The 13,999-nt window shown below is 39.0% G+C and overlaps 1 protein-coding gene across 2 annotated transcripts; it reads left to right on the top strand.

Moving 5' to 3' along the window:
- The first annotated feature begins 497 nt into the window (after nt 1–497).
- N6AMT1 (N-6 adenine-specific DNA methyltransferase 1) lies at nt 498–13,975 on the top strand. 2 transcript variants are annotated; one of them, XM_049857717.1, is made up of 6 exons: nt 498–654; nt 3,085–3,171; nt 3,915–4,005; nt 9,242–9,325; nt 12,679–12,820; nt 13,849–13,975. In XM_049857717.1, the coding sequence occupies exons 1-6, from the start codon at nt 521–523 to the stop codon at nt 13,953–13,955; spliced, it is 645 nt and encodes a 214-aa protein (XP_049713674.1). In that variant the 5' UTR covers nt 498–520; the 3' UTR covers nt 13,956–13,975. The 2 variants fall into 2 exon arrangements, with proteins under 2 accessions (XP_049713674.1, XP_049713675.1); XM_049857718.1 differs by lacking the exon at nt 9,242–9,325.
- Nucleotides 13,976–13,999: the final 24 nt, after the last annotated feature.

The raw sequence follows: 13,999 nt of genomic DNA, 5'->3' as shown, positions 1-13,999 counted from the left end.
CCAGAACGGTGGGAGAATAAATTTCTGCTGTTCTAAGCCTCCCAGTTTGGGGTACTTTGTTACAGCAGGCATTGAAGATGCATACGCACCAAATACACGAGAAAAGTCAGCCTTGTACTGAGCATTACAAAATGGAACTAGCCCATTAACCCACTGCCGTCGAGTCGACAAAATGGAACCAGCAACAGAAAAAAACTTTGAAATGTCATTACAACAACAACAAAAATGTATTAGAAGCATCCCCAGCAAAGTCAGAAACAATTGAGCATGCCCACTCTCTGGTGCTATCCCATAAAATAAGTATAAATATGCTAAAAAAAGCAGCAGCCGTCAATAGCTGCAGATTATACAACTGGTTACTTAAAATGCCAAGAGCATCACCTACTGACAAGCTGTTAGAATGAGTGACACCGCAGGCGACGCAGGGTCCCCGCGTCCCTGGCGCCCCGCCCCACACCCGAGCTCGCGCCACTGCGCGTGCGCGTCCCCGACGCATGCGCGCGTGGCGAAAAGGAGGAAGATGGCGGCGCCGAGGTATCCCACGCCTCTGCACGGGCACGTGGGGCGCGGAGCCTTCAGCGACGTGTATGAGCCGGCGGAGGATACGTTCCTGCTGCTGGACGCGCTCGAGGCGGCGGCGGCCGAGCTTGCGGGGTGCGAGCAGGACTAGGGACGCGCGGGAGGATCTAGGGAGCCGTGGCGAGGCGGTGGCGGAGGGGTGGGGAAAGGCTTGTCGCCGCCCACTTGCAGACGATTGACACCCCAAAGTCGTCGGTGAGGCTTTTCCGGCAGATTCGTGATTTAATGAGTGTGCCAGGGATCCGTCTTCTTTCGCCAAGGTGTTGCTTTGGTTTCCTGAGCTCCGTGCCTTCTTACCACGCCGTTTCAGCTGTCAACCTCATGCTCTTAAGGGGAGCGATATTATAACACCGTCATAAATGTCAAATAGCCCCAAAACATTACTTCTTATTAATTTTAATTTTTTAGTGAATGTTAAAAGTCACGTGGCATTATTTGATGTATCCACTACACAAAAAGCAACGGAAGGGCTGGAAAATAAAATAGGTTGTGAGATACTAGAGTAGGGGGTATTTTTATATCCACTCAGTGGCATACTCTGCCCTGTGAAAACGCTGCCCAGTGAGGTAGCCCCTAGCTGCACGCGACTGCGGAGCACTGGAAAGGTGACTAGTGCAATTGAGGATTATTCAGTTCATTTTATTGTAAAGGATTTAAATAGCTACCTGTAGCTGTTGTGTGCCTTCAGCTAGTTCCCATTCATAGCGACCCTACAGGACAGAGTAGGACTGCCCATAGAGTTTCCAAGGAGCCGCTGGTGGATTTGAACTGCCAACTTTTTGGTGAACAGCCAGGCTGTTTAGCACTGCGCCACCAGGGTTCCTACCTGTAGCTAGTGGCTACCTTACTGGACAGCAGCCTATAAAATCTGCCCCAGAGCCTTGTTAGGTGCCGTGGAGTCAGTTCTGACTCAGAGCGACCCTTTGTACAACAGACGAAACACTGCCTGAGAGCCTTATAAATATTAAAATTGACTTGTTGAAGTGCTTGGTCTAAGTTTTGAGTTAGTAAGATTTAAAAAAAAAAAAGGTAACTTTTTTAAGGAATTTGGATACTTGGATTTATTTAAAGATCAGAACTTGAACTGGGCTTTCTCGGAATGAAATAAAGAGCTGTCAGTTTTCAAAAATCAATATTAATTTATCCTTCTTAAATTGGGTCAGATCTTTCCGTGTGTAAAGTGCTCCAACTTTTTTTAAACTAGTTTTTCATCATAAATGTTGGAACGTTTGGATTTACTGGAATATAGAGTGGAACAGCACTGTTTTATAACTTATCTTTTAGTCTCAAGATATCCCAGAAGGACCTAGAAGCACAAATTGCATTATAGAGTATGCCAAGTGTTCTGTCAAAGGAGCTGATTTGTTATAAAGTCTTGAATATTTCTGGTCTTGGAATTCTAATTATTTATGAGGCCACAAAACCCGTTGCCCTTGAGTCAGCTCTGACTCATAGTGACCCTATAGTACAGGGTAAAGCTGCCCCCATGGGGTTTCCAAGAAGCACCTGGTGAATTCAAGCTGCCGACCTTTTGGTTAGCAGGTGAACTCTTAACCACTATGCCACCAGAGTTTCCAAGACCATGATAGTTATTAATAGAAGCCACCTGACAAGATTCGCAGATCATACTACAGCATAATAAAAGCTTTTCAGGTATGTGAACTGTTTCAAAAGTTGGAAACATCCAGTGTCTGTTGTTGTTGGGTAGTTGTTTGGGGAGTTACGTGGAAGGTGGACTATAAAAAAAAAAGACCCCTAAATCCCATCTTATCTCTGTAATGGGGATTACTGGTGCTTTTGATGCATGCTTAAGATTCTAACAAGAAAATAATTTTAATTGAAAGATAAAGTACAGTGGAATGGAGATTTTATTATATTTAATAGCATTCTAAGATACTTATTAGTAACATTCTAAGGTCAGCTGTTCCAATTTAATATAGCTACTTTTCCAATTTAGTATACAGCTCTCCAAGTAAGGATTTCCTTCACTGCTTCAAATCTATTATCAGTTAAATAGGAGATCTTCCCCCCGCCCGGGATATGCTGATGGATTTACGAAAGTTACATACTTAAAACATGATAGAGAAAACACCTCTCATAAATAAGTTTTTGTAACAATACTAATTCTGTCATTTTAGGAAATACTAAACTGTGAGCTTGTGAGAAGAGATGCTGTCTTTCATATTATTTCAAACTCTAAAACAACTTGTTTATTCCATGGTTTTTATGTAATGTTTTGTTGCAATTAATTGAAGCCACCTTTTGTGATATATTGCTGTGTGTGGATTTAAGATAAATTACCCCAAAGTTCAGCAGTTTTCAGTAACACACCATTAAACTTGAGCACAAAGTGGTTGTAGGAAATTATAAATCTGTTTTCTCTTTCTGTATATTTGCAGGTGAGCGATGATAATGGGGAAATATACATTAAAACTAACATGAGAATTATTTTCTGTGAAATGTATTTCGATCCTACCATACTAATATTTATTTTGTCTTTTTTAGAGTGGAAATATGCCTAGAAGTAGGGTCGGGGTCTGGCGTGGTATCTGCATTCTTAGCCTCAATGATAGGCCCGCAGGCATTGTACATGTAAGTGCAAGTATATTACAGTCATCCAGATCGTCCATTGAGCAGATTCATTGTGAATGTGATTGTTTGAATGAAATAATTTTTATAAGTAGATAATAGGCATCTACTATTTAAGTATAGTAAGGACCCAGATCACAAATAATGCTTTTCTAGAAATTATAACTGCATATATAAAACTGCTCTGTCATACTACATAATTATAGGAACAGCATGATTGTAGGTCATCTTAGCATTGAATTTTAGGTAAATAATTTCATTATGAGAAAAATGTGAAAGTTACTAAAATTTCTTTATAGAAAGTTTGGGAATATAGAAAATTTGAGAAAATAAAAATCACCTATAAATTTTACTGTACCTGGTCAAAGTGTGTTTTCTTCCAGTTTTTTTTTTTTTTTTCGTTTCCTGTTTTATTATAGTATCATGAGCATTTTCTCATCAAAGATCCTTTTTAAATTTCATTTTTAATGCCTGCATAGTATTCTTTCGCTGGATGTATCATTTAATAAATTCCTTCAGATGTATGTGTTTATGTGTACATTTTTCTACTCTTAGACATTATATCAACATAACAGTGTTTTTCATCAGTATAACAAATCTTTGTTTTTTTCTTCTCCATTATGAAAGAATTCTGATTTTCTTCTAAATCTGCTCTACTTAGAAGGAATGAAATATTCCTTGGATTTTTCAGTAACAGATTTGCCTCATGGACATAGGAGATATTTTTCTTCCTTTTCTGTTTTCAGGTGCACTGATATCAACCCAGAGGCAGCAGCTTGTACGCTGGAGACAGCACACTCCAACAAAGTCCACATTCAGCCTGTAATCACAGATTTGGTAAGGTGTTAATCCTTGTCCAATAATAATAAATTGCCTTTTCAAATAAATTAAGGTCAAGTTGATTTAGGTCAAGGAAATTTGAGTAATTAATTAAATATTAAGTCACTAAACGGTATGCCCTATACAAAGTAAATTCTTGACTGATGAAATTGTCAAAGAAAATCTCATACTCTGTTAAGAATGAAAGAAGGGAAGTTTTTATTGAGGAATAATACAGCTCGAGTTGGGCAGCACTAAGTAAGAATATAAAGCACTCTAAAGTTTAAGGGGAAAGAGGGGTCTGTATCCCTAGAGAACAAAGCAAAAAGTAGGGGGTTAATAACTGATTATAATAAGATCAACTTCAGCTTAAGTCCTTAGAAATGTAAAGGTCAGCTAGGAGGGAGTGAGTTACCTCCTAGGTTAATGGCGCTAGCAATTTGGTTATACATGATTGCAGTCATGAACATATTCCGCCCCCCCCCCCATTGTTTACATTTTAACACATTGTTCCCATGAACAGATGGTTTACAGACTCACCTTTTGCTTCCTGGGGATTTGTGTTGGACCCGTCATTCATATGTCATCTGACACAGGGGCCTCCAGTTTGAGACTCCTCCCTTTACACAATCCATCCCCTCCACAATTCAAAATAAATTTATTTTGGCTTGTATCGGTCAGACATTTTTTGGTCAAAAGTGACAGAGAACTCAATTCAAACTAGCTTAAATAACAAGGAGAATTTATTTGGTTTCTGTCACTGGAAATTCCAACAGTCATGGCTTTAGGCACAGCTGGCTTCAGGCACTCAAGTGATATTACAGGCATATTTTTCTTAGCTGTGAGCTCTCTGGTGGCTGTATTCCTGCAGCCTCTCCCTTCATGCTGACAAGGTGTTTCCATGTCTATATCTTATTTCTCAACCATCCCCACCCCACCCCATCCACCCCCGCCCCTTTCTACTCAGTTACTCTAGCAAAAGCCCCAGACTGACTATTACTTAGCTCAGCGTAGGTCATGGATGTATCTTCTCAACCCTCCACTGTAGCCAAGGGGGTGGAATGTGGAGATGATTGGTTTAGACCTGGGAGCTGGGTTGGGGTAAACCCTCCCTAAATCACTTGGATTGAGAATGAGAGGAGGTGGAACTTCCCCAACAAAGTCAAGGAGATGTAATCAGCAGAAAGGCGCCATGGGGCCTGGGCAGGCGGAAACAACAAATAACAACTACAGGATCACAGTGTTGTTTGAAGATGTTACACGTCATGCTGTTTAGTTTGCAGTTTTATACATAAGACTTGGATAATTTTTCATTTGCTTGTTTGTTCAGTCATAAATGTGAAATGCCCTTTTGTAAGCAAAAATACTAATACGGTTACCAAGTGGGCATAAGAAATATATCTTTTTCTTGTGCTTCTTGACCTGTATTATCCTTACACTGATGAGAGTAGGTAGCTTTTCTGCTTTTTTAAATTCACAAATGATTTTCCAGCTTGGAAAATTAAAACAAGACTTAATAAATTCTTTACATATTAGTAGAAGTTGTTACTGCTTTTAAAAACTAGATATCAAGAAAGGTACTCGAGTGATATGCATGAAATTAATATGATAATTTTGATCTTTAATTTTTTAACTTATTTCTTTAATGTGTCCGTAATTGGTATTGAAATATATATTATTGGTAGAACAGTAAAACCTTTAGAGGTAAATTCAGAATATCTGTTTTTTTAACAGACATGGAAGCTGAAGTCACATAGCTAATGAGGCGATAAACCCAGGACTTAAACCCAGATCTGCTGAATCCAAATCTAGAGGCCCCGCTGCCCTTTTAGGGCTGCACTGGTGGTTGTCCCTGGCAGAAGCAGTGGTCAGTGTTAAAGCTGAGCACAGTACTGAAGAGTGACTTGTGGCAAAGAAACAAGCAAGAGATAGGCGTGAGCATAGGGACTGTGATCAATTCACAAAGCTCTCCATTCAGAGCATGGTACACGAATGGTCACAACTATCATATACAATGGAATCCTTGTTTGGGAGAGCTGAATTTACCCTTTAAAAAGTAGCACTTTCATTGTATTTCATTTTTAGTTCTAGAAAAAAGTCTTTTTTAAAATTTGTGCTACACCTTTCCTCACAGTGTTAAACGGAATATCATTTTACCTGTCTCTGATTGACTCAGGGCCATTAATATGACCGTTAGTTATTCTGTGCTGTATATAGGAACGACCAAGGCCTGTTTGGACACGTTTGCTTTACATTAAATAGCTATGGCCTTTAATCACTTCAGGTTTTTATTTTCTTTCCTCTTTGTCTGTTCACTGGCTATAGGTCCTGTTTCACTGCTCCTTACCAAGAGCACTTTCATGGGCTTTGTGCTAGAAAACCAAACAACTAATTTAGTTAGGCTTGCATTTAAGCTAAGAGTTAAGGACTCTGAATAAGTGCCTTTCATATGAATAAAGTACAGTGGAACCTGTGAGACCTGGAACTCACGGGGACTCCTTTTTTTTAACCCCAGATCTGGCAAGTTTTCTACCTCTGACAGGGTACAGCTTTACACTTTTCTATTGCTCTCGATCAGTGGAAAATATTTGAGCTTTCCTTCTCTGACAGGTTTCCGCCTTACACACGTTCTGGCTTTCACAGGTTTTATTGTGTATGCATTTTACTGTGTACTTTCCAGTTCTCAGCTATGTTCCAGGCATGTGAAACTATCCAAAAGCTGAATATGAATGGGCGAGGGATGTCTTTAATGAGATTTTTACATCCTGTCCGTGGCGGCTTTCTTATTTAAATCCACTTCCTTTTTGATTCCAAAAATTTCTATTTTTTATTTAAAATCCAGCATTGTAACAATACTACTCCATAGGACCTCAGGGGCTGTCATAAAGTTACCAAGCAAATGATTTTCTAGTTTTCTTACTCAACATTTCTGGAAAATTAGATGCTGGAGCTCTGTCTACAATTTGAGAAATTTTCTTTATGAAATTGGGAACAATGCTTTTGGTTATTTCAAAGGTATTTCCTCCCTAGGGAGGACAGCAGATTTAACTAGAGATCTTTATACTTGCAGACAAGGTTACACCTGAATTACTTCCCAAAAACATGGCTATCTTTCCTCTTTTTAAATAACAAGAAGAACTTATTTCTGTGAACGTCACTTCAAAAGTGAACTTATGTATTCTCTTTGAACTGCATAGTAAAAAGATGATAAAAACTGGATTGCTTTTAGAAACCTGGATAAAATACACATTCTAATATAATGTTTCATGATGTATGTAAGTAGCCCAGTGACACACCCAGTACTAATAACTTCAAATCACATAATGTGAAAGCTCTCTAATTCTCTTCCAAGCATTCAGATTACATCAAGAAGGCTGCGGTGTGCAGCTATTCTGCAGCACCTTTTCAGGGTCCCTGGGTGGTATGTGGTTTGTAAATGGCTTGTGCCTTGCCGGTAACCAAAAGGTTGGCAGTTCAAACCCACCCAGCAGTGCTGCAGAAGAAAAGGTCTGGTGACCTGCTTCCAATAAGATTACAGCCATGAAAACCCTATGGAGTTCTACTCTGTAACAAATAGGGCTGCCATAAGTCAGAGCTGACTCGGCGGCAATGGGTTGGTTTTTTTTAACATTTACAAATAAATGCCCCTTTATACAAAGCAAGAGCAGGCCTGGGTCACTCAGACCGGCAGCAGTAGCTATAACTTAATAGGATTTGTTTATTTTGCACTTCTTCTTACAGTCATTTCTATTTGCGAAAGTATTACTGGTTTTCCATTTACAGGGACAATGTGTATCTCCCCTTACAGAAAAATTTTTTAAATAACAAAAAGATCCATTAAAAGAAATGTATCAAGTAAATAACAGTAGGTACCCTCTGCAGATAGGGAGAAAATCTTGAGGAATTAATCAAATAACTAAAGTTATAGGAACACTGCCTTGAGACGCTTAAATATTCCGTCTCAAGAAACAGGTTTATAATTCATGAATAAGAGTCAGTACAAAGTGATACCTGAAGGAAATGCTTTTAGGGGTGAAAACTCATCCCAATGTGGTGTTTTTACTATATTGTACCTGCGAAGGCATAGGTTGACATAATCAGTGATTTTTAAAACATTTGGGTATTTAACACCATCAGAGGAACACTTTAAATGGCGTTTTGCCCTAAACATACTTTCTTTAAAAAGCCATTTTTGTCATTGTTCCATAGAAAATTGTGCCCAGTTTGAAGATTTATAAAATACCAAACAGCTGTATTTTCAAGCTTTTCTTTCTTTGATATCTGATTTGTTTCAGATAATTTATAAGTAATTACAGAAGGTGTTGTTAGTTGCCATTGAGTTGATGCCAACTCATGGCAACCTCGTGTTTGCGGAACTGCGCACCATAGGGTTCTCAAGGCTGTGACCTTTCGGAAGCAGATCACCAGGCTTGTCTTCCGAGGAGCCGCTGGCTGGGTTTTGTCATGGATTGAATTATGTCGTCCAAAATACGTGTATCAACTTGGTTAGGCCATGCTTCCCAGTATTGTGTGAGCATCCACCATTTTGTCATCTGATGCAATTTTCCTGTATGTTGTAAATCCTATCTCCGTGATATTAATGATGGGATTAGCGGCAGTTATGTTAACGAGGCAGGACTCAATCTGGTAGTCGACTGCTTAACCGTTTGTGCCACCAAGAGACTCTAATTAAAGAAGTAGAAAGCGCACGCACACACACACACACACACACACAATCCATCTTCTAACATTCTGTGTCATTTAGATGTGTTTTCTATCATCTCATAAAACATTTATCTTGGCTACAGAAAATAAACATTGAAGTTAGCAGTTAGAGGTTTAAAGTTGTGTCCAAAGCTATGCAGAGCACTTGCTTCCAAATCAGAGCTCGCCTTCTCATTATTTCGCTTCTACAAGTGAGCCCAGAGCATGAGCATATGGGTGTGGGGGAACAGAGGATTTGCTGAGCCATTTTGTTTATTCTGATAGATCATTTAATTTATAATATGGAATATCTATAAAAATCTTATAAAATATGTAGAACAAATTATAAATTTTATAATTATTTTTGATCTTTAGATGAAAATATAAAAATATTTATCTCTATTTCTGCCTACAAGTATGGCCCTCTAATGTATTTTTCTAAAAACATGGGAGAGTATTTAAAAATTTGTACATACATATATGCTTACTTATTTTATTTAGAGTCTAGTTTTTACTTCAAATTCTGATTATTATTATTAAATGTATTTAGGTCAAAGGCTTGCTACCAAGGTTGAGGGACAAAGTTGACCTTCTGGTGTTTAACCCCCCCTATGTAGTGACTCCACCTGAAGAGGTAAGACATACAACAAAATGTCATCATGAATATTTTTGGCTATTATTTTGGTTCTAAAATCAAATGAACTTCACATGGCATCAGTCTTGCCATAGCTGCTGCTAACACAGACTGCTCCCATTTTGGCCCTAATTGTCAGTAATTGGGCGCCACTGGTAGACAAAGGAAAGAAACCTGAAATCATGGAAATACAAACTGTGACCCATATGTAGTCTTAGAAATCCTATCCAAATCAGGGCACTGGTGTTTAAATTCTCACACACATGCACACCCACTCACACACAGACATCCTTTTTCATGACTGACAGATTTACAGAACAGAGATCCTTAATCAACCTTAAATTCACACTGGAACTCTTTCTCAGTCTCTCACTCTCACATTTCACCTTAAAACAGATTTCCTCCTTTCATAGATACTATCAGAAAGTGGGAGAAGAAAACCAATTCTTATTTCGGGTAGAGAAAATAAATAATCTTGAAATACATGATTAAAAAAACTCTCAGTAATAAAGTAAACCATGTTAACCATTTCCCAATTCGAAAGGAAAGTGGTCAAGGCAGACACAGTTTAATAGTGGATTAAGGGTAGCTTTCCTTTTAATTATTGTGCCTGTTTTGATGATCGTATTTTGGCAAGACTGATAAATGTTACATTCACCTCCACCACGATGGGAAAGATCCGTACAGCTGCCGTTACTATTCATGGCGATTAAGCCAGTCAGAAGCAGTTGCCCTGCTGACGCATGAAGTCACTGTTGTGTCGGGGACCACTGTCACGAGGTGGACAGCAGTTGAGGGGAATGCAGCTTGATAAACCTATATTTCCATAGGAAAGCCCTATGGAAATATATACCAAGAGTGATAAAAATGCTTCAGTTCAGTAAACTCAGTCCTTCAGAGCTAAAGTAAGAAAATGATTCAACAATAAAATAAAAACAGAAATACATCCGATGCATCATTATTTATGACGGCAAATAATGTGAACCTGTATGTGTAACGGAAGAGAAGCAGGTCAGTAAATTATGGTATATCATGTTTACAGACTGGAAGGACTAGTGAATGGAAAGAGGAGATCTGAAAACATGGTGACCTGAACGGCATTCCTTTCTCCCTCCTTCCAGCACTAGGCTCTGTGGTTCTCCTGAGCCTTGCAGCTGCTGGGTCCTATGGTGACTGTGTGCCTCAGGCTCTGTTGTAATTCCAACAGAGAGCTAGTGTCGTGAAGTTAGCTAGAGGGCCACATTAAAGTGCAGCACAAGAAAGATTTCCTGGAGTTTGAAAACATGTTTTACAAAATAAAACATTAGGAAATGGATTTAAAGACAATATAGTCAAACTGTCAAGAAGACCTGAGTCAGTGGTCTGCAAACCAAATGGAAGAACCGTTTTGGCATGAAAGTATGAAGATAAAGAGAAGGAAACCTTGGAGGTAAAAGGTAAGAAAGAGCCTGGGGGGACAGAGCAAGGAGACATAATATAATATAAACAGTAGGAATTTGTGCAGATGAAAGGATGTTCAGACTTACTAGTTTATCCAGAAACACCAAGTAAGGTGCCATTGGTTTGTCCCTGAGATCTGTGAGCGATCAGGAGGAAGCACAGCAGAGGAGCTGGGCAGCAGCAAGCAGAAGACTACCACCGTGACTGCTCCATGGATGGAGTTCAGTGAGCTTTCCTCACAAATGTGGAGCCCTCCTTCTGCAGCCTATACAAGTGTGGTTGGTGCCAGGTGATCTTCTAGAGGGCACCAGATAAACATGGCTTAGCATTCCTGAGGAGGCATGTAAACTGGGTCCAGCACACAGGGCTCCTAGTCCAGACTAGGGCAAAGTGATAAGATGTAGGTTTGGCGAAGACTGTCATCCCCATGCCCTCTTGTCAACAGACTGTTTTACGTGACGAAACATCTAGAGAATGGGCTCCACCAAAATAAGGGAGGGATTCGACCCAGGAGAAAAGCAAAGGGGAGTCTAGGGATGCCAGGAAAGGGACGTCTCCAGGTGGAAAGTCTTGAAGAAAATTAGAAAAACTGATAATAAAATTAGAAAAACAATGTGATTAACTTTGTGAGAAGTTGTATTGATATGGTTATGATAGATATGAGAATAACCAAATAGGTACAAAGAAAGTTAAGCAAATGGACTTAGTGAATAGCTGTGGACCTTTCCTACCATAAAATATACAGCCATTAAAAGAGTGAATTAGAACTATACCAGCTCACACCGAGAGCTTCCCATAAGGTGTTGTGGAGTGAGAAGAAGCAAGATGCACCTAAGAGTATAATCTCATCTTTGTAAAACACTGACAAAAAAGAAGAAGGTGTGTATTGGGCGGGGGGTGGCAGGGGAAAGATGGAGGGACAGACAAGCAAAACGTAAGAGGAAAAAATGCAGCTTTTTAAAAGCATGTGTATGAACGTATTTGTCTCCTTTGTAAAGTTATATATCCATATGGTTATAGGTAGGAAGAAAATTTTTAATGGTGAAATATATGCCATGTTAAGTGAATAAAAGCAGAAGGCACTGATTGTATATAAAATAATTTTTTAAGTGGATAAAGGCTGTAGAAGGAAATAGAAAATAATTGTGTTAATCTTTGAACAATTTATTCAGAATACTCTTTAGTTTTGAAAACCACTACGCCACCAGGGTTTCCTTTGAAAACAATATGTAATGGTAAAGATTTCTAATAACTGTATAAACGCATAATAGGTTTCCTATTTAAATGCTTCTGTGCACCTTTATATAATAAATGGGTTCCTAAAAAAAGGTCTGTGTGATTTATACTTTAAATAATCTAGAAGAGAGCCTGATGAAGTGGGACATTTGACACTTTGTTTCTGTAAAGTAGATCTCTTATAATACAAGCTCTCACTTCTAGTTTCTGATTCTATAATAAGTTTAACTGGTACCCATGTCACTCAATGTAAACATTGTAATAATAGTTACAACTAGCATTAAGCTCTTACTATGTGTAGGGCTATAGAGTTGCCATGAGTCAAAATCTACTTGACGGCAATAGGTTTGGGTTTGGGTTTGATGTGTAGGGCACTCTCCAAAATCTAAACATACTTTATTTATGCCTAACAGTGGCTGAAAAATACATGTTATTTTTCTAGTTTTACAGATAAGAGAGAGAACAGTCACAAAGCTAATTTACTTGCCCAAGGTCACCTAGGCTCAGTAGTCAGAATCCATGCTTACCTTCTAGCTACTTCATTGCCTCATCATCAATAGTAAAGTACAAAGTATATATTTGTTTGGTGAACATTACTTGTCAGAAAGATTCAGTTTATGATTCTAAATACAACTTGACTTCAGTCAAAAGAAAACACTTTTTCTAACTGGTGGTAGGTGGGAAGTCGCGGAATAGAGGCGGCTTGGGCTGGTGGCAGGAACGGCCGAGAAGTCATGGACAGATTCTTGCCGCTGGCTGCAGATCTGCTTTCACCGAGAGGATTCTTCTACCTGGTCACCATTAAAGAAAACAATCCGGGTAATGCAGATCGGTTTACCTTCCTGCCATTTATTTTGCTGAAACCAAAAGTTAGCACTGCAGAAGATTATCACTTACAAAGTAACCTGGGCTGAGGACTTCAGTTACTGAGCTGCTAATACAGACATTCATGTTGAGGGAGATTTTTGAGGTATATTTCTCTGGCTTTAAAAAGTATTATATTCTCTTTTTTTTCCTGGCAGTTTTCCCCCTATTCGTAAACTCATATTCAAATACAAAATCTCTGATTTCTTCTGACACCTCCCCCATAATACTTTCGATTTTCCCCCCACCCTCCGGTCTCCATACCCCGGATGATTCTGCTGTATTTTCTCTGATTCATCTGAAGTTTTAACAGGAAAGCGGTCTCATCGCATGGATTTTTGTGTCTTGATTTTCAGATTACTTCCATAATCTTTCTTCTCTTTTCCTGTACATCTCCTTTGATTTTTATCTTACGCCTCATATCCTCAGGCCCTCAGATCACATCGTGATTACTAGTTTTCCTTATTTATTTTTGGTAACTCCATGTTCTTAGCTTGGTCTCTTTAGTTTTATTCATTTATAACAGGAAGAATTTGCTTTTTTTTTATACTCCTGAAAGAAATAAGCTATTTCATTTACTGTCACTGTGCGACAGAAGATAGCTCAGTTTGCCCATACCTTCACTGCCCTTTTCCATCCCAAAGGAAGAATAGAGGGCGGAGATTGGAGCCAAGCAATTACAAACCTGACCACTTGCTGTAATGAGAAGTATAATTCACTGTTGAATCCAGAGTAGACTACCCCTGCAAAGCAGCCCATCCACTGATAGAATCCTCTGCAACACCTTGAAGATGCAGAGTCTCCCAGTATGTCTGAAGTCCAGCTTCATTTAACAGAAATTTTCCAGCTCTACATTGTTTTGCTAGATGATGATAATTTGTCAGAAGTCTGTGTTTGTCATTGTTTTAAACTGTTTAGTGATCATACACACTTCACCAAATGATTACACAGGATTTTACAGTTTGTTTTCATCTTTATTTTAGAAGAAATTTTGGAAACAATGAAGACAAAAGGTCTACAGGGCACCACTGCACTTTCCAGGCAAGCTGGTCGAGAAATCCTTTCAGTCCTCAAGTTCACCAAGTCCTAATATACAGCATGTGCTGGGAACTACTGAAAGCTGCATGCATTCAG

Source organism: Elephas maximus, chromosome 18 (assembly GCF_024166365.1).
Source record: "Elephas maximus indicus isolate mEleMax1 chromosome 18, mEleMax1 primary haplotype, whole genome shotgun sequence".
NCBI classification, from domain to species: domain Eukaryota; kingdom Metazoa; phylum Chordata; class Mammalia; order Proboscidea; family Elephantidae; genus Elephas; species Elephas maximus.
This window is presented reverse-complemented; position numbering and strand designations above follow the sequence as displayed.

Excerpts from the sequence above, each read along its gene's own strand:
- N6AMT1 (XM_049857717.1), top strand. The coding sequence starts at position 521 with ATGGCGGCGCCGAGGTATCCCACGCCTCTGCACGGGCACGTGGGGCGC. Across the intron at positions 4,006-9,241 it reads AGCCTGTAATCACAGATTTG|GTCAAAGGCTTGCTACCAAG; the intron begins GTAAGGTGTTAA and ends AAATGTATTTAG. Across the intron at positions 9,326-12,678 it reads TAGTGACTCCACCTGAAGAG|GTGGGAAGTCGCGGAATAGA; the intron begins GTAAGACATACA and ends AACTGGTGGTAG.